General features: G+C 44.5%; 1 protein-coding gene across 1 annotated transcript in view; it reads right to left on the bottom strand.

The window, feature by feature from the left end:
• Window positions 1-4,748: 4,748 nt before the first annotated feature.
• LOC133477119 (zinc finger and BTB domain-containing protein 39) overlaps window positions 4,749-21,712 on the bottom strand; it is a 38,572-nt gene continuing 21,608 nt past the window's right edge. Inside the window, exon 4 of the mRNA XM_061771505.1 lies at window positions 4,749-12,455. Coding sequence (XP_061627489.1) covers window positions 11,553-12,455 — 903 coding nt within the window. The 3' untranslated portion in view covers window positions 4,749-11,552. The remainder of the gene's footprint in view (window positions 12,456-21,712) is intronic.

Raw genomic sequence — 21,712 nt, forward strand, 5'->3', positions numbered from 1 at the left:
AGGTGTCGCCACAGCGCGTCATCCTTTACCATTTCTTCATTTCCGCCACCTCCAGCTCTGCTTCCTGTTGTCTCTTCAGTCTCTAATCTGTCCATCATGGCTGGCCTCACCGCTGTTTCATCAACTTTGCGCTTCATTCTAGCAGAGACTCTTCTGTCACATTACACACCTGACACCTTCCTCCACCCGTTCCAACCTGCTTGGACCAGTTTCTTCACTTCCTGACCACACTCACCATTGCTCTGGACAGTTGACCCCAAGTATTTCAAGTCCTCCACCCATGCCATCTGTTCTCCCTGGAGCCTCACTCTTCCCCATCCACCCCTCTCATTCATGCACATATTTCTGTTATATTCTGTCTTACTTCAACTAATTTTCATTCCTCTTCTTTCCAGTGCATGCCTCCACCTTTCTAACTGTTCCTCCACCTGCACATCACAATGTAATCTGCAAACATCATGGTCCACAGGGATTTCAGTCTAACCTCATCTGTCAGCCTATCCATCACCACTGCAAACAGGAAGGGGCTCAGGGCTGATCCCTGATGCAGTCCCACGTCCACCTTAAATTCCTCTGTCACACCTGCAGCACACCTCATCACTGTTCTGCTGCCCTCGTACATGTCCCGTATTATTCTAATATTAGTCTCTGCCACTCCAGACTTCCGCCTGCAGTACCACGGTTCCTCTCTGGGTACTCTGTCATAGGGTTTCACTAGATCTACAAAGACACAATGTAGCTCCTTCTGACCTTCTCTGTCCTTCTCCATCAATACCCTTAAGGCAAATAATTCATCTGTGGTACTCTTTCTAGGCATGAAACCATACTGTTGCTCGCAAATACTCACTTCTGTCCTGAGTCTCGCCTCCACTACCTCTTTCCCATAACTTCATTGTGTGGCTCATCCATTTTATTCCTCTATAGTTCCCACAGCTCTGCACATCACCCTTGTTCTTAAAAATGGGCACCAGAACACTTTTCCTCCATTCCTCAGGCATCTTCTCACGCTCTAGAATTCTATTGAACAAGCTGGTCAAAAACTCCACAGCCACCTGTCCTAGATGCTTCCATACCTCCACAGGAATGTCATCAGGACCAACTGCCTTTCTATTTTTCCTCTTTAATGCCTTTCTAACTTCCCCCTTACTAATCCTTGCCACTTCCTGGTCCACCACATTTGGCTCTTCTACACATCCTTCTCTCCAATTATCCCAATTCATCACCTCCTAAAAGTATTATTTCCATCTATCAAGCACACTACTGGCACCAGTCAACACATTTCCATCTCTATCCTTAAGAAGAAGAATCATCTTTTATTGTCATGAACATGCATGCATGCACACAAAATTTGGTCTCTGCATTTTACCCATCACAGTGAACACATACACATGTTAGTGGAACACACAGGAGCAGGTGGCAGCAGAAGCGCCCAGGGAGCATTTCGGGGTATCAGTGTCTTGCTCAAGGACACCACAGCCGTGGGTCCGGGGGATGTTGGCGGATGGTCCAGTCAGGGTCTTGAACCTCGGTCCCCCACGGTGGCAGGCGATGATCTTAACCATTGGGTCACGGCTGCCTTAATCACCCTAACCTCCTGCACATCCTTCCCATCTCTATCCCTCTGTCTGGCCAACCTGTATAGATCCTTTTCTCCTTCTTTAGTATCCAACCTGGCCTACAAGTCATCATATGCCTCTTGTTTGGCCTTTGCCACCTCTACCTTTGCCCTATGTCGCATCTCAATGTATTCCTTTCGCCTCTCCTCTGTCCTCTCAGTGTCCCACTCCTTCTTAGCTAACCTCTTTCCCTGTATGATTTCCTGTACACTGAGGTTCCACCACCAAGTCTCCTTCTCTCATTTCCTGCCAGAAGATACACCAAGTACTCTCCTGCCTTCCTCTCTGATCATCTTGGCTGCAGTGGTCCAGTGTTCTGGAAGCTCCTCCTGTCCACAGAGAGCCTGTCTCACCTTTTCACGAAAAGCTGCACAACACTAGTCCTGTCTCAGCTTCCACCACATGGTTCTCTTCTCTGCCTTTGTCTTCCTAATCTTCCTCCCCACCACCAGAGTCATCTTACACACCACCATCCTATGCTGTCTAGCCACACTCTCCCCTACCACTATCTTACAGTCGGTAACCTCCTTCAGATTACATCGTTTGCACAAGATGTAATCCACCTGCGTGGTTCTACCGCCCCTCTTGTAGGTCACCCTATGTTCCTGCCTCTTCTGGAAAAAAAGTGTTCACTACAGCCATTTGCATCTTTTTTGCAAAGTCTACCACCATCTGTCCCTCCAAGTTCCTTTCCTGGATGCCGTACTTACCCATCACTTCTTCATCACCCCTGTTTCCTTCACCAATATGTCCATTACAATCTGCACCAATCATGGCTCACTCTCTGTCTGGGATGCTCAGAACTACTTCGTCTAGCTCCTTCCAGAATGTCTCTTTCACCTCAAGGTCACATCCTACCTGTGGGGCATAGCCACTAATCACATTATACATATCACCCTCAAGTTCAAGTTTCAGCCTCATCACTCCATCTGATACTCTTTTCACCTCCAAGACATTCTTAGCCAACTCTTCTTTTAAAATAACCCCGACTTCATTTCTTTTCCCAACTACACCATGGTAAAATAATTGAAATCCCGCCCCTTAACTTCTAGCCTTACTGCCTTTCCACCTGGTCTCCTGGACACACAATATATCAACCTTTCTCCTAATCATCATGTCAACCAGCTCCCGAGATTTTCCTGTCATCGTCCCAACATTCAAAGTCCCCACATTCAGTTCTAGGCTATGTGCTTTCCTCTTCTCTTTCTGCCGAAGAACCCGCTTTCAACCTCTTCTTCAACTTCGACCCACAGTAACTGAATTTCCACCGGCGCCCTGCAGGTTGACGGCGCCGGTGGCAGACGTTGTTAACCTTGTCCACGCCCGATCCGGTATGGAATTCTTTGGTTGAACGCTCATATTTATTTGGCAAAGTTTGAAGCCGGATGCCCTTTCTGACGCAACCGTCTGCATTTATCCGGGCTTGGGATCGGCCTACAGTTTGCACTGACTTGTGGCCCCCATAGGACTGCATTCAACAAAAGAGGTTTGATAAAGATTTTTTTTTTTTAAAAGTCTTCCTTATACAGTAACTATTTCAAATATACCGTTTTCCTTCCGGCGGCACGGTGAACGACTGGTTAGAGCGTCAGCCTCACAGTTCTGAGGACCAGGGTTCAATCCCCGGCCCCGCCTGTGTGGAGTTTGCATGTTCTCCCCGTGGCTGCGTGGGTTTTCTCCGGGCTCTCCGGTTTCCTCCCACTAAATTGCCCATAGGTGTGAATGTGATTGCGAATGGTTGTTTCTTTGTATGTGCAATTGCCTGGCAACCAATTGAGGGTGTACCCCGCCTCCTGCCCGATGATAGCTGGGATAGGCTCCAGCAGGACCGCGACCCGAGTGAGGAGAAGAGGCTCAGAAAATGGATGGATGGATGTTTTCCTTCCAGTTACTGATGGTGTAGTGGTACATTCGCCTGACTTCAGTGCAGCCAGCGTGGGTTGGGTTCCCCCTCGGTGATGCTTTCTACAGTACGTGACCAGTTCGGGGTGTTGTCTGCCTTTTGCCCGAACTCTGTAGGGATAGGCGCCAAAACCCTGCGACCCTCAACAGGATAAGTACTGTTGAAATGCATAGATCCATGTAAGGCACACTGGAATGAAAAACGAATTTAGTGTCATCGTTCAATCAATATATTACACTATCAAAGAATGCCACACAACATTTTGGATGAAGATTTGATGCTGCAAATAACTTCCTCCGTCTGAAGCAGATGCCTGTGATTGGCTCTCTCTAATCATGTGCCATTATCTCAAACGTGACACACTTTTCCAAATATGACCTCAAAACGCCATCTTGTGGCGTAATCTATTATTTTGTCTCAGATTTTTTAAAGGTTACGACTCAGTCACACTTTTTAACACATCAAATAACATGGGCTTTTGAACCATTTATCCAAGGGTCCTGTTGATGCCTTCATTTAAAATTAAGAAAAGTAATCAAAATGTACTTAAATGTAATTACTTAAATTACTTTGAGAAAGTGTTTGAAATAGTTACACTTCTACTCTATGACAATTTCAAAACGATAACTTTCCAAAGTCATCTTCCCAACACTGACGCCATGGTTAATTGAACACAACATTTTCTATAAGTGTGAAATAAGTGCGATTTGACTCCGCCACATCTAACAAACAATAGAATAGAATTTAAAGGCTCCTTTTCTGTTTTTAATTTCCAAACAAGAAACGGGTGATGACTACCATTGCCGTGTTTTGTTTACGTACATCAAAACAAAAAATGAAAATAGTAGTTTCCCATTTTTTCTTTTTCTACATCCGAAGGAAAAATGAATGGCCGCAAAGTACACGGACCCTCCAGCTCTCCTGTCCATCCTGTAATGTTTTTTCTTCTTATGTAATCCGTAAATTTGTGTGACTTTGCTGCTTCTTGACTTCAATTTAAAAAAAGAGAAAAAAAACAAAATAAAATCTCCACATACGCTGGGAAACCAGAGCTGTTTTCTTCACTTTTTAGGCCTCCAAAAAATAAGTGTTCTTCTACCAACGATTTTGCAGTTTTTTTTTGTGTCACTTCCATGTGGAATTTGCCACACTTGACAGTTGAAACGATAGGACGGCAGACGGAGAGAGGAAGAGTTGACAGTACAACGGTGAGTGGTCGACACAACGTCCTTGGTGCATTTGTTGTATTCTTGTCAATAAAAAGGAATTTACAAAGAGAAAAGACAATGTATAAAGGCGTACAAAGTCACAGTATCATAAATATGAGGTAAGACTAATTACAAAGCCAACATGACACATTCAGAGAGCGTTTTTCATTCTTCGGAGGAGGGTTGCAAAATTCTGGGAACTTGTTGGACAAAAGTTCAACACCGAAATAAATCAGGAATATACAACGCTGAAGGCTGGCTTGTAGTAGCAAATGTAAATAAAGACATCCTGACTAAAACAAGAACATTCCGTGCTAGTAATACCTTGACTTTGGAGTGCCCCAACTTAAAAAAAAAAAAAAAAAAAAGCAACTTCTAATGGCCTCGCATGTGGATATGGAGAGCCATCCATTTTGAATTGTCTGCTTATGACAAAACTAAATCTGTATAGACATGCTTATGTGATACCTTTCCATGTATTACCCACAATTCCTGTTTGGCAAGGCTACTTTGGGATGCATGCCTTCATAATCTGGGGACGTTTATCCTGACTGGTGCGTAGATGGTAAACTGTAAATTCTATAGGGCTTTATCAATACCATCATAGTGCCCGAACCGCTTTACAAAGCCACACCTTCACTTTCTCACACACATTCATACTGTGGGTACAGAAAGTATTCAGACCCCCTTAAATTTTTCACTCTTTTTTTTAATATTGCAGCCATTTGCTAAAATAATTTAAGTTCATTTTTTCCATTCATTTGACAGAAAAAAAATGGAATTGTTGACATTTTTACAGATTTATTAAGAAAGAAAAACTGAAATATCACAGCCATAAGTATTCAGACCCTTTGCTCAGTATTTAGTAGAAGCCCCCTTTTGAACTAATACAGCCATGAGTCTTTTTGGGAATGATGCAACAAGTTTTCCACACCTGGATTTGGTGATATTTGTAATTCCTCCTTGCAATTCCTCTCCAGTTCTGTCAGGTTGGATGGTAAACAATGGTGGGCAGTCATTTTCAGGTCTTTCCAGAGATGCTCAATTGGGTTTAAGTCAGGGCTCTGGCTGTGCCATTCAAGAACAGTCACGGAGTTGTTCTGAAGCCACTCCTTCGTTATTTTAGCTGTGTGCTTATTTTTGAAGGTGAACCTTCGGCCCAGTCTGATGCTCTGAGCACTCTGGAGAAGGTTTTGGTCCAGGAGATCCCTGTACTTGGCCGCATTCATCTTTCCTTCCATTGCAACCGGTCGTCCTGTCCCCGCAGCTGAAAAACACCCCCACAGCTTGATGCTGCCACCACCACACTTCACTGTTGGGACTGTATTGGACAGGTGATGACCAGTGCCTGGTTTTCTCCACACATGGCACTTAGAATTAAGGCCAAAAAGTTCTATCTTGGTCTCATCAGACCAGAGAATGTTATTTCTCACCATCTTGGAGTCTTTCAGGTGGTTTTTAGCAAACTCCATGCGGGCTTTCGTGTGTCTTGCACTGAGGAGAGGCTTCCGTTGGGCCACTCTGCCATTAAGCCCCGACTGGTGGAGGGCTGCAGTGATGGTTGACCTTCTAGAACTTTCTCCCATCTCCCGACTGCATCTCTGGAGCTCAGCCACAGTGATCTTTGGGGTCTTCTTGACCTCTCACACCAAGGCTCTTCTCCCCCGATTGCTCTGTTTGGCCGGACGGCCACCTCTAGGAAGGGTTCTGGTCGTCCCAAACGTCTTCCATTTAAGGATTATGGAGGCCACTCTGCTCTTAGGAACCTTAAGTGCAACAGAAATCGTTTTGTAACCTTGGCCAGATCGGTGCCTTGCCACAATTCTGTCTCTGAGCTCTTCGGGCAGTTCCTTTGACCTCATGATTCTCTTTTGCTCTGACATGCACTGTGAGCTGTCAGGTCTTATATAGACAGGTGTGTGGCTTTCTTAATCAAATCCAATCAGTATAATCAAACACAGCTGGACTCCAATGAAGGTGTAGAACAGGGGTGGGCAAACTACTGGCCCCGGGCCACAGCCGGCCCGTTGATCATTTCAATCTGGCCCACCAAAGATTGGTACAGAATCGCTCAAATCATATCAAAATCATGACTGCATTCATTTGACATTGGCCGGCCCGTTGATCATTTCAATCTGGCCCACCAAAGATTGGTACAGAATCGCCCAAATCATATCAAAATCATGACTGCATTCATTTGAGATTGTCGTGTAATGCCGAGTGGGTCCACCAGGTTGTGCTGTAATGCCCAGTGGTTCCACCAGGTTGTCCTGAAATGCCCAGTGGTTCCACCAGGTCGCGCAGTAGGTACAGTAATACATTGACTTGACTTTGGCTGTTCTGTTTTTACTCTGCTACTGCTCTGTACCGTTCTTCAACCATGTGTGAGCCAAAGAAAAGAAAAGTCGACAGTGAGTACCGAGTGTTTAATATAGAATAGACTACTAAATAATTTTGGACTGAAGTCTGGTCAAAGGCTGTATGTCTAATTTGTTAAGAAATCATTGCGGTTTTAGAGGAATGTAACATCAGCCCTCACCTTTCCCCCAAGCGTGCTGATTATGCTAACAGCCAATCAACGCAGGAACTGAAATCAAGCTTGCAGGCTCAGCAAAACACCTTTATCTGACAAACTGCCATCCCAGATTCAGTCACGCAAGACCCTGAAACAGCACCACGGCAGCTGCAGATGGAACTGATTGATCACCAATGTGATACTGTCTTCAAAGAGAAGTTCAACTCTCAACCTGGATGAGTTTTAAGCTTCATGAAGCGCAGACACATTTCCAAAAATTCGGAAGATGGCACAGAGGATGCTGGTGGTGTTTGGCTCTACATGTGTGCGTGAACACCAACAAAACATCCTACAGATCCCAGCTGAGTGATGAAACCTCAGATGTCTTCTGAGAATTGCCACAACAAAACTAATACCAGACTTTGACGCACTGGCAAAAAAAAAGGTAATCAACAAAACAACACTGTTCCCATTAAAAGTAAATCTTAAGTATTAACACGACAATGCCTTTCTTTTATTTTATTATTATTTTTTTTTTATGTAAGCATCTGGTCCTGGCTTGGCCTGCCTGACAAATTTTTAAAGTCAATGTTGCCCCTGAGCCAAAAGGTTTGCCCACCTCTGATGTAGAACCATCTCAAGGATGATCAGAAGAAATGGACAGGACCCGAGTTCGTAATTATACGAGTGTCACAGCAAAGGGTCTGAATACTTACGGCTGTGTGATTTCAGTTTTTCTTTTTTTAATAAATCAGCAAAAATTTCAACAATTCAGTTTTTTCTCTCTCAATATAGGGTGCTGTGTGTACATTAATGAGGACAAAAAATGAACTTAAATGATTTTAACAAATGGCTGCAATATAACAAAGACTGAAACATTTAAAGGGGTCTGAAAACTTTCCATACCCACTGTACAGTGTCTTTCCCAAGTACACTTTGACATGCGGAGTCGGGATTTGAACCAGTGACCCTTCGGTCGCTGCATGGCCCGCTTTAACTAACCCTAATGAGCCACAGCCGCCCCTATATGAAATGCATCGGGCGGCATTCTGCTTTGACAGTTTTGTCTTCCATTTGACGAATTGGGGTGGGGGAGGAAAATATATGTGCGCAAAATGCAAACAAAACATGCAAATTTGTGGCCATGTACTAGGTATAACACACACACAAAACATACAAATGAAAAACAATATCATTCCTCTAGAACGACAAAGTAGAGGAGCTCTCCAGAAGGTGCGCTCCATTTCCTTACCCAGTCCTCAAAGTTATTCAACCCATAAATCATTATTTTTTTTCCACACACAATATACCTAAATCGTGACCACAAATTAACATATGACAACAATTTGAACTCGGTGGCCACAAATTAGTATTTCGTCACCACAATATATTTGTCAACTGACCTCTTTACTTTGAACATGAGCGCGATTATACCAAAAAATATTGCGCATATATATATATAAAATATAAGGGTCTCACTTAACACTAAATTGTGGCCACAAAGTATTGTGGCTCCATCCTGCACAGTTGGGTAAGCAAATGGAGTGCACGTGGCTAAAGCTACGTAATGGACAGGGATGGTGAGATTCATTTTATTTCGGATTAGGCGAGGAGCTAGAAAGACATTGTGAAAAGGCGGCCATTGCAAAGGAACCATTTTTATCTTGAGCCAGGTTGCTGCGGAGCACACTCAACGTTTGTGTTGAAGGTGCGCTCCATTTGCTTGCCCACATGTCCAACTTGTTTGCAGGAATGACATCAACCCCACAAATATTTGCTATTTTGTACGCACGTTATGCCTATTTTGTGGCCATAGGTGTATAACATTAGTAACGTGACAATATTTGCCTAAAATTGAAGTCTGTCTAAATGCTAAATCTGGACGGATTGGCCACTTGAACTTGTGGACCTCCTACATAGTTCCCTAAAATGTCCACGAGATTTGGGAGTCGGGAATGATGAATGATTGCCTACGTTCATTCATCAAACCCGACTGCTGAATCACGTGCGCAAAATAATTTGTGGAGGCTGTCAAGAGCAAAACAGATGACATGATTTCAGTCCTTGAATATTCCCGAGGACATCCACTTTTATGCGTGTGACCCTTCCAGTCTCTGCTGCAACCTGCCGATGACAGTGTGAAAACATCCATTGAAGCCCGGCAATGTTGACATTGCGTCGATCAATTGTTGCATCTGGAGATGTCCGTCCAAATGTCAACAACGCTGTTGACATTTGGACCGCCCGGGAAAATGTATTCGTCCCATTCATACATCAAAACAATTTTGCCGTTCAGCTCTTCTTGTACAAAAAGTATTGAAACATTCAACAGTTGGACATGTACTTTCGGAAGTTTAGAAAAGATCATCTTGAAATTTCACCCAAACGCCCAATATCTCAAACTTTTTCAGAGTAGTGGATTTCTTGGTCACAAATTAGTATGTCGAGCACACATTACACCTTATACAGTGGGTACAGAAAGTTTTCAGACCCCCTTAAAGTTTTCACTCTTTGTTACATTGCAGTCATTTGCTAAAATCATTCAAATTCATGTTTTTCCTCAATGTACACACAGCACCCCATATTGACATATTTAACTCGGGTGCTGTCCATTTCTTCTGATGATCCTTGAGATGGTTCTACACCTTCGTTGGAGGCCAGCTGTGTTTGATTATACTGATTGGACTTGATTAGGAAAGCCACACACCTGTCTATGTAAGATCTTACAGCTCACAGTGCATGTCAGAGCAAATGAGAATCCTGAGGTCAAAGGAACTGCCTGAAGAGCTCAGAGACGAGCATTGTGGCAAGGGGCAGATCTAGCCAAGGTTACAAAAAAATTCTGCTGCACTCCTAAGGATCCTAAGAGCACAGTGGCTTCCATACTGATGAGACCAAGATAGAACTTGTTGGCCTTAATTCTAAGTGCCATGTGTGGGGAAAACCAGGCACTGCTCATCACCTGTCCAATACAGTCCCAACAGTGAAGCGTGGCGGTGGTAGCATCATGCTGTGGGGGTGTTTTTCAGCTGCAGGGACAGGACGACCGGTTTCAATTGAAGGAAAGATGAATGCGGCCAAGTACAGGGATCTCCTGGACGACAACCTTCTACACAGTGCTCAGAACGTCAAACTGGGCCGAAGGTTCACCTTCCAACAAGACAATGAGCCTAGGCACAGAGCTAAAATACCGAGGAAGTGGCTTCAGAACAACTGTGGCTGTTCTTGAATAGCCCAGCCAGAGCCCTGACTTAAACCCAATTGAGCATCTCTGGAGAGACCTGAAAATGGCTGTCCACCAACGTTCACCAACCAACCTGACAGAACTGGAGAGGATCTGCAAGGAGGAATGACAGAGGATCCCCAAATCCAGGTGTGAAAAACTTGTTACATCATGGCTGTATTAGCTCAAAAGGGTGCTTCTACTAAATACTGAGAAAAGAGCAAAATAATTGTTTTTTTTCCGTCAATATGGAGTGCTGTGTGTACATTGAGGAAAAAAATTATTGATGAATGATGAAATGATTTTAGCACATGGCTGCAATAACAAAGAGTGAAAGCTTGAAGGTGGTCTGAATACTTTCCGTATCCACTCTACATAAAGTATTTTTGTGGCCCAACATAATGACTTTAGACACGTCTATTGTGGCCACAAAAAAATGGATTCTGCGCACCTTATTTCTACTCCGTGGCCACAAATGAACATTTGGCGGCTACAAAAAAAGTACTTTGAGCGCATGTTATTTCTACTCCGTGGCCACAAATTAACATTTCGCAGCCACAAAAAAGGTTTTTGAGCACGTTACACCTAATTCTTGGCCACACAGAAGTATTTTTGAAAGCATTAATGATCATTTTGAGCACACATTATACATAATTAGTAGCCACATTTTATGCGTGCATTATATCTCTATGGTGGCCCCAAAATAGTACTTCAAGCACAAGATACACCTAACTCGTGGCCATAAATGAGCATTTTGTGTAGCCTATATCAATATTGTGGCAGCAAACTAGTATTTCGAGGGCGTGTTAAAGCTGATTCTTTCATTTGTGGCCAAAGATTTGCATCTTACACCCCTTCTATGTATTGTAGCCACAAAAACAGTATTTGAAAGCATGTTATACCTAATCCATGGCCACAGGTTAAGTATTCTTGTGGCCATCAATGAGCATTTTTTGCAGACAAACCCAATGAGTAGCCATATTTGTTGGTACTCGCTGGCCACAATTTAGTATCGCGTGGCTCGTTATACCCAATCTTTTCTAAGTCCCGTTTTGCGTGCGGGGGGAGTTTGCGTCGGAGAAGCCGCTCAGGCGTCCGCGGGAGGCGGCGCTTCTTTGGAGCGGTCGTTGTACATGAAGGTGTGCTCGATGTTGAAGTCAGGCGGCAGCCGATCCTTGTGGAGCTCCACGTGGGACGACATCATCTTCAACGTGGAGAAGTAGAGGCCGCACAGGGTGCAGCGGTACATGAGCGCGCCGGCGTGCGTCTTGAGGTGGCAGATGATGGTGGAGCGGCCTCGGAAGAAGCGCAGACACACCTTGCACTGGTAGGGCTTCTCCCCCGTGTGGATGCGCAGGTGGTACGTGAACTCCCCCGAGTGCGCAAAGCGCTTCCCGCAGTAGCGACAGCGGTACCATTTCCTGCGGACCGCGTCCTGTCCCGCGCTCCCGTTTGTCAGGGCCCCGGAACACAAAGCGTGGAAATACTTCTCCGGTAAGTCTGGACCCGTTTCGCTCCCCGGGCCGCTCGTCTCCACGAGACCTCCGAGCTCCCGCGGGGACGAGGGAGACGGGGGCCGACGCGCCAGAGGCCGCTCGGCCTTGCGCTTGTCTAACCGGCCGAGACCCCCGGGCCCTCCTCCTCCGCCGCCCCCCGAGGACTCGGAGGTCCGCCGGCGCAGGAAGGCGGAGGAGGTGGGTAACGTCTGCGGGCACGGGAAGCAAACCGGCTCCTCAATTCCCGAAAAACTTTCTCCCCCGACCGTAACCGCTCGGATGTCCTCTCGCTCCTCGGCGTGCGCGGCCACGTGCGCGTCCAGCAGGGGGCGCTCCACGAAGCAGCGGGCGCAGTGCGGGCAGGTGAAGACGGGCAGCGAGAGGTGGGCGAGGGCGTGCCACAGCAGGGAGCAAAGGGAGAGCTGGGGGACGTGACAAACGCCGCAGCTCAGGCTTTGGGCGCACACGTGGCTCAGGGCGTGCGCTCTCACCGTCTGACAGCAGAGGCGACAAGCCCCCAAAAAACAAAAAACAACAACAAAAAAGGTCAGCAGAGAAATGTCACCTTTCTACCGAAACCAAGTTGAGAGGATGTTTTGTGTGTTCGTGTGCTGTATTGTGCGTGCTTAGCTGTAAGCCGTTTCTTTTGAAGGGTAAAGCCATGTTGTATGATGTTCGAAATAGGGTTGCATGGGGTACCGTGGTACCCCGCCTCACAAAACATACAATACATTTAAGTACCGCTTTAAAATGCTCAATCGTGTAGCATGTGTTTTCAAAAGATTTTAAAATTGTCAAAAAGAAATTTCTTGATTTCATTAAGCTTCCTAGTAAGTATCCTAAATACAAAAACATTTTAGTTGTTTCGTCAGCTATTATTCCACTGCTTTTAGTCATATTTTATGTTTTTGTAACACTATCGAGGTTATTTATGCAGATATAGTACAGACATGCAAACACCAAAGGCACGAAAAAGGTGACAAAAAAACAAAAACGAAAATTAAAAAAAAAACATTTTAGGTAGGGTCCGGGGGGGTGGGTAGAGTGGGTAGAGTAGCCAAACATTGTCCTCAAGTAAGAGGACAAGTAAGAGGAAGTAAGTGTTACTTGACAATAATGTGACTCATGTAGATAGTAGTCCTCCAAAAAATTACTTGAGTAAGGCTAAAAAGTACACATTGAAATTATTATGACTGAGTAACTTCTATTTTTTTTTTTAACCACAGCATGAACATCAATTTAAAAAAAAATAAAAAAATAAATACAAAATGTCAATGTACAAATTCTGATGTTGCAGTGCGTGTGTGTGTCAAAACATCTGCAATTTACTGCATGGTGTTTTCTAAAGTTATAAGTGAGCTGAAATGTCCACGTTTGGGCAGACAGTGCCAGACAAATACTATAATACACGAAAGCTGTTGTTTTTGTTCGTCTAAATGTAAACACGAGTAGCGCGCCATTGCCTTCATGGTAAGGACGACCTTCCCAACAGGGCCACCACGTACGCACGACGATCAGCGGGGCAGGCTTATCTAGTGTGAATACCTATGTCCGGGAAGCCCAATGTAAGACGACGTGTGAGGTCATGTGACTTTCTCGTCACGTCGCGTCGTTTGATTGGTGAACTAGCCTTAAACGTCACTAGCGCTTAAATTGAATGACGCAAACAGAGCCCAATGCGGAAGTCGAAGTCTCGCGCATGAAATTGTTGATAAGCAATAATTGAGCAATAAAAGTAGTGAGCGACATTTAGGTCATTGTAACGGAGTAAAAGTACAATGATTTGTTAAAAGCAGAAGCGGCGGAAATATTTTTCTGGTCTCGGCAACTCCTGTGACTACGAGAGCACAGGTGGAACATCAGGCCGCACATTAGTCCGCCGCGGAGTAATTTTCACAATTACATCTGTGTGTGAATAGTGGATGTGTGGAAATGGGTCTAGCTGCAAGCGTTCAAGGAGCAGGAAACAGCCAGAAAATTTCAACAATTCAAATTTATTTTTCCTGTCAATTTGGGGTGCTGGGTGTACATTAATGAGAGGAAAAAAATGAACTTAAATTATTTTAACAAATGGCTGCAATATAACAGAGTGAACAATTTAAGTGGGTCAGAAAACTTTCCATACCGACAAACACAAACAGACACACACACAGTGGCTACGGGAAGTATTCAGATCCCCTTAAATGTATCACTCGTAATATTGCAGCCATTTACCTTGCAAAATTTAAGGGGGTCTGAATACTTTCCATACCCACTGTGTCTATATATATATTTAATTTTTTCACTCTGTTATATTGTAGCCATTTGCTAAAATCATTTAAGTTGAGTTTTTCCCCCCTCAATGTACACACTGAAATATCACACAGCCATAAGTATTCCGACCCTTTGCTCCGTATTTAGCAGAAGCACCCTTTTGAGCTAATACAGCCATGAGTCTTTTGGGGAATGATGCAACAAGTTTTTCACACCTGGATTTGGGGATCATCTGCCATTCCTCCTTGCAGATCCTCTCCAGTTCTGTCAGGTTGGTTGGTGAACATTGGTGGGCAGCCATTTTCAGGTCTCTCCAGAGATGGTCAAATTGGGTTTAAGTCAGGGCTCTGGCTGGGCTATTCAAGAACAGTCACGGAGTTGTTCTGAAGCCACTCCTTTGTTATTTTAGCTGTGTGCTTAGGGTCATTGTCATGTTGGAAGGTGAACCTTCAGCCCAGTCTGAGGACCTGAGCACTCTGGAGAAGGTTTTCATCCGGGATATCCCTGTACTTCCGCATTCACCTTTCCTTCAATTGCAACCAGTCGTGCTGTCCCTGCAGCTGAAAAACACCCCCACAGCATGATGCTGCCACCATCACTATATATACCAAGATGGCGCCTACCAGTGTGGTCGCCTCGGTTACGCGCTCTCTAGTATTGTTTTTGTGTTTTTCGTTTGTCTTTGGAGACATTACACGACTCACTTACACAAGGGGAGACTTGCTAACCATTAAGGAGGCTACTCCAAATTTACTTTCACCAACTTTCGCAAATCTGCTCAGTTTTTTTCCCCGGAGTTACTCACCGGAGCGGCGTCCGCGGACTTCGACGCATGGAGGCGGAGGCGACGCCACAGAGGGAAGCGAGCCGGCATCCAGGTGAAACTCCGCAAGAGCGGATACAGATTGGCGTTCCCGTCGATCCGCCTCACGAATGTACGCTCCCTACCCAACGAAATGGACGAGCTTCATCTTCTGATAAAAACCAGTAAAGACTTAAAAGTCTTGTAAAGATGTTCCGCCGCCATGTGCTTTACGGAGACTTGGCTTTGCGAGGCTGTACCTGATGGCGCAGTCATGCTTCCCAGCTTCCATAGTCACCGAGCAGACCGAGACATGAAATCATCGGGGAAAACAAAATACGGCGGGATATGCTTCTATAATCAACTAAAAATGGTGTACGGACGTCACGGAGCTCAGCACACACTGCAGCTCGCATTTGGAGTCGCTGTTTTTGAACTGTAAGCCATTCTACTTGTCTCGTGAGTTCGCATCACTCATTATCGCTGGCGCCTACATTCCGCTTCAAGCTAACACGAACGCGCACTGCTAACGCTCACCGAACAAGTCAACAAAATTTTTAAAAAAGACCCGGACTCACCCCTCATTATTCTCGGGGACTTTAACAAAGCTAAACTCAACCACGAACTCCCAAAATACAAGCAGCACATCGACTGTCCTACCAGGGAAAATAACATTTTAGACCACTGCTATACTAGGCTAAAAAACGCATACTGTGCCAAACTTCGTGCAACACTGGGCTTGTCTGGGAAAATAACATTTTAGACCACTGCTATACTACGCTAAATAACGCATAACGTGCTAAATCTCGTGCAGCCCTGGGCTCGTCTGATCACTGCTTAATTCACTTAATACCGACGTACAGGCAAGAACTTAAATAAGTGAAGCCTACAGTGAAAACAGTGAAAAAGTGGACAAATGAAGCCAAGATGGAACTTCAAAGCTGTTAGACTACACAGACTGGAGTGTCTTGGAAAATTCAGCTGGCAGCCTGGATGAATACACGGACACTGTCACATCCTATATCAGTTTCTGTGGTGGTGTGTGTACCAACAAAGTCATTTCGCACATTCAACAACAACAAACCGTGGTTCACTGCCAAACTTAAGCAGCTTCGCCAAGCTAAGGAAGACGCACATCAGAGCGGGGACAGGGCCGTGTATAATCGAGCTACAAACCTCCTGACTAAAGAAATTAACATTGCAAAAAGGAACTATGCAGCAAAGTTGGAAAAACAGTTTAGCGCTAACGACTCTAAATCAGTCTAGCATGCATTCCAATCGCTGACAAATTACAAGCGACGATCCCCCAACCTGAGAACAATAGCACACGAGCCAACGACTTGAATACCTTCTACTGCAGATTTGAAAAGGAGACTTTCACACCCCACACCCACTCAACCGCACCACCGACCAGTATCACACCACCGACTTCTGCGTTAACCATCCAAGAACAGGATGCGAGACGCATCAACAACAAAAGATTAACAAAGCGGCAGGCCCAGACCATGTGTCCCCATCCTACCACAAAGTCTCCGCGGACCAGCTCGGTCCAGTCTTCACACAGATATTCAATAGCTCTCTGGAACTGTGCGAAGTACCATCCTGTTTCTAACGCTCCACCATCATTCCAGTCCCCAAGAAACCTGCAATATTGGGTCTAAATGACTACCTTGACATCTGTGGTCGCCTTGACATCTGTGGTCATGAAGTCCTTTGAACGTCTCGTGCCGGACCACTTCAAGAGCATCACAGGTCCCCTGCTGGACCCCCTGCAGTTTTCCTACCAAGCGAACAGGTCTGCAGATGATGCAGTCAACATGGGACTGCACTTCATCCTAGAACACCTCGACAGTGCAGGGACCTACGCGAGGATCCTGTTCGTGGACTTCAGCTCAACGTTCAACACCATCATCCCTGAACTCCTTTCATCCAAGCTTCTCCAGCTCAGCGTCTCACCTGCCATCTGCCAGTGGATTTACAGCTTTCTGATGGGCAGGACACAGCAGGTGAGGCTGGGGGAGGCCACCTCATCCACAAGCAGCATCAGCACTGGAGCGCCCCAAGGTTGTGTCCCCTCTCCGCTGCTCTTCTCTCTCTACACGAACGAACTGCACTTCAACGCACCCGGCTGTCAAACTCCTGAAGTTTGCAGATGACACCACTGTCATTGGCCTCATCAAGGACGGTGACGAGTCTGAATATCGACAGGAAGTGGAGCGGCTGGAGCTGTGGTCCGGCCGACACAACCTGGAGTTGAACACGCTCAAGACTGTAGCGATGATCGTGAACTTCCTGTGACTTCTTAGAAAGCACGGCCTGCCACGGGAGCTGCTGAGGCAGTTCTACACAGCGGTCATCGAATGAGTCCTGTGTTCTTCCATCACAGTCTGGTTTGGTGTTGCTACAAAAAAGGACAAACTCCGACAATCAAAACTGCTGAAAGGATTGTCGGTACCCCCCTACACACCCTTGAGGACTTGCACGCTGCCAGAACTAAAACAAGAGCGTGCAAAATCCTCTCGGAGCCTCCACATCCCGGTCACCAGCTCTTCCAGCTCCTTCCCTCAGGTAGGCGCTACCGATCAATGCAAACTAGAACTAGCAGACATTCCAACAGCTTCTTCCCTCTTGCGATCAACTTGTTAAACACCTAACCTACAATTCAATTACAACATGCTGGCAATTTTTTGACTCGAGTTCGTTGTCACATTTCTGTGGGGCCAATTATACATTACTCGTGCACTCACTGTCGTAGTCTCGCCACGCTGCACTATTTGCATATCTGTTGTTGACCAATACTGGCCACTCATGCCAGAGTAGCATCTGCTCCATTTGCACACTGACTCAGGAGTATCTGAAACATTTGCAGAATCAACATTGTCCCAGATGATCGCGCTACTCATCACTTTAAACTGCATCCACTCCTTGAAGTCTCGGCGCCCTTTGCACAATGGTCATTGCACCGGACTATTGCAATATTAGTCATTCAAACTGCTCGAAGTGCTAAGAGGACTCTTTTGTTTTTTTGACAATTGTGCAAAAGATGCAATGTACCGGCATTACCAGACAACTAGCAACCTTTTATTGCTCAGTGACTGTTTTTTTTGTCAATGCTTTTATGTCTCCAAAGTGTTCTCTGCCAATTGACTGTCTGTTGTCGTACTAGAGCGGCTCCAATTACCGGAGACAAATTCCTTGTGTGTTTTTTGGACATACTTGGCGAATAAAGATGATTCTGATTCTGACCATGCCTCACTGTTGGGACTGTATTGGACAGGTGATGAGCAGTGCCTGGTTTTCTCCACACATACCGCTTAGAATTAAGGCCAACAATTTCTATCTTGGTGTCATCAGACCAGATAATCTTATTTCTTGACATCTTGAAGTCCTTCAGGTGTTTTTTAGCAAACTCCATGCAGGCTTGAGGAGAGGCTTCCGTCGAGCCACTCATAAAGCCCCAACTGGTGGAGGGCTCCAGTGATGGTTGACTTTCTAGAACTTTCTCCCGTCTCCCGACTGCATTTCTGGAGCTCAGCCACAGTGATCTTTGGGTTCTTCTTTACTTCTCTCACAAAGGTTCTTCTCCCCCGATTGCTCAGTTTGGCCGGACGACCACTTCTAGGAAGGGTTCTGATCGTCCCAAACATCTTCCATTTAAGGATTATGGAGGCCACTGTGCTCTTAGGAACCTTAAGTGCAGCAGAGATTTTTTTGTAACCATTCGCACTCACAGTCACACCTACGGGCAATTTAGAGTCTCCAATTAATGCATGTTTTTGGGATGTGGGAGGAAACCGGAGTGGCCGGAGAAAACCCACACGGGCACGGGGAGAAAATGCAAACTCCACAAAAGCGGGGCCGGGGATTGAACCCGGGTCCTCAGAACTGTGAGGCTGACGCTCTCCCTACACCCATATTCAAGTTCTCTCCTCCATTGACAAGAAACTATCACTTCTTGATCAATTACACCAGGAGATTAAATAGCTCAAATCCAGCTAGAAATTTACACACCAACAAGTGAAAGAGCTAAAAGAAGACAATGCAGAGCTTCAATCAACCATGAAAGAGATGACAACAGAAGTAGAAATTCGCAAGAAAGAAAACTAAATCAGAGAGGCAATGCTCGACTTACAGTCAAGAAGCATGCGGGATAACTTCATATTTTCCGGCATTCCAGAGAGTACACCTGATAATCCAGAGGCTCAAGAAAAAAACTTAATGTCGACAGCGCTGAAAATCCCGAAGGAGACACTCGCTAACATCACCTTCCACCAAGTACACAGGCTAGGAGGATCCCAAGCAGGGAATCATCACTGTCCAATCATGGCTAAATTCGAACATTTCCAGCAGAAAGTCTTTGTTAAATCAAAAGGACGGGAGCTGAAGGGTACACAGTTTGGGATGAATGACCAGTTTCCACGCAAAATGAACGAGCGACACAAACTCTTGTACCCTCTAATGAAAAATTACCGCCAACAAGGAAAACGCGCCTCACTGATTGTGGACAAACAATACATAGACGATCAACTGTTCCACGATTCCAAAGTCACCCCTCATCTCTTCTAACAGTTAAGTACTACTTTCAAGTATGCTCTAATATTTAGAACATAATGTAGAAAAAACGTGTCGTAATTTGTTTAAGGATCTAAAAGGGGAATTGCGCACGTCCTATTGCACCCTGCACTAACTGACATGGGTAGTTTCCCTTCTCTTTTTACTTCTCTCTCTCTCTCTTTGGTCCTCCTTTTTCTCTATTGCTCCGCCACTTATCGAATGCTCACTTCCCTCTCCCTGCCCTCGCCGTACACAAATGTATTCTGATGTTACCTGTGCTTATATGTTTAACTCGTGACATATTCCCTTGTCTTCCGTTTCCATGTTTTTTCTATGCTGTACGCAAATACAACACGTTACATACAATACCTCAATACATAATACTTCCTAACACAACTTCATATTACCAGTCACAGAGTAAGAAAGTTCCCCTTAAACATTATATTTCTGAGAATTATCTACCTCTCTCACACGTGTAGATACACTCACACAGATTGTCCCATATTCACTTATATTGTACACTTATTAACACCTCAAGTATAACCTTTGTCTCATGGAATGTAACTGGCATTCGTTCACATGCAAAGAGAGTTAAGATCATGGATTATATCACAAAGGAATGGGGAGATAGTATGAATGATTCCACAACTATATCCCCATCCTTACTTTGAGAAACAAGGAACGCTGTCATCAGCTGTAAAATCATTTCATATTCTTGCGACAAGAAAAAACAAGAACAAAAGATTAGAAAATGAATTGGAGATGAAAATCAAACAACTCACACAGGAATACGCAATGAATCCGACAGACCCACTTAGGAACCAACTTTATAATGCTCAACAACAATAACAATATATTTTACAACTACTACAATAGCTTATATTCAGCCCATAATAAGCCGAATAAAAACAAAATTGAAACCTTTTTCAATAACCTAAACGTCCCTCAATTAACTTCAGAAAATAAAAAGGTTTTAGATGCCCATTAACCCTTCTATGCCAACAGGAAGAGCTTCAGGCAATGATGGATTTTCCACTGAGTTCGATAACCATTTCTGGTGTATAATAGAACCACTATTTTTCAGAATGGTGATCGAGATAAAAGATGAAGGCCTGTTTAGAAGTCCTATGAATACAGCTGCAATAAAATGACTACTGAAACCAGGAAAAGACCCCACTCTTCCAGCTAATTACCGACCGCTGTCACTAATTAATACGGACATCATAATCATATCTAAAGCTTTAGCCAACAGACTAGAAAAAAATTCTCCCCTCATTAATACATTCTGACCAAACAGGTTTCATTAAAGGACGGAGCTCCACCAACAATGTCAGGCGACTGATAAACCTAATATAATAACCTTAAAACTATTGTAATGTCACTAGACGCAGAAAAAGCTTTTGACAAAGTCAACTGTTCTTTTCATTTTGATGTACTTCCTAAATTCGGCTTCGGTGAATATCATTAATATCCCAGCAAAACTTCCGAGTTAAATAGTTTAAATCACATACCTCTACTGGAAAAAAATATTGTGATGATTTCAAACGTTGGAACAGCCTTCCTCTCTCACTTTTTGGACGTATAGCTACAGTAAAAATGAAAACGTTATCACAAATTAACTATTTATTTTCAATGATCCCATTCAAACCCACATTAAAATGGTTCCAAATGCTCGACGCCGCCATTTTAAAATGTTACTCTAAAAATAAGAAAAATACCCTACAGAAAAGTAAAGCAGAAGGTGGACTTGACGCACCAAATGTCAATCATTATTATTTAGCTAGCCAAATACAGTACCTCATTAAATGGTTACATCCTAATGTGGAACAACAATCTTGGTTGGAACTAGGACAGAATGACTAATTGCACCAAACCTTCAGACCTCCCATTTATCAGCGCAAGTCTCAAACGCCACAAATGTTTTAAGAATCCGATTACTGCTGCGACTTTATCGGCTTGGTGGAACATAGAAATAACGCAATCTCAGTCAGCACCCTATTATTCCTCCCCGATCGGGCACGATTCTGATTTTGAGAGTAACAAAACACCCCTTTACTGCAGCACATGGGAACAAAGTGGAATTGACAGTCTACATGACTTATTCAAAAATTATGTATTCACGTAACGTGAAAGCATTTTCCA

The sequence above is a fragment of the Phyllopteryx taeniolatus genome, chromosome 1 (assembly GCF_024500385.1).
Source record: "Phyllopteryx taeniolatus isolate TA_2022b chromosome 1, UOR_Ptae_1.2, whole genome shotgun sequence".
NCBI classification, from domain to species: Eukaryota; Metazoa; Chordata; class Actinopteri; order Syngnathiformes; family Syngnathidae; genus Phyllopteryx; species Phyllopteryx taeniolatus.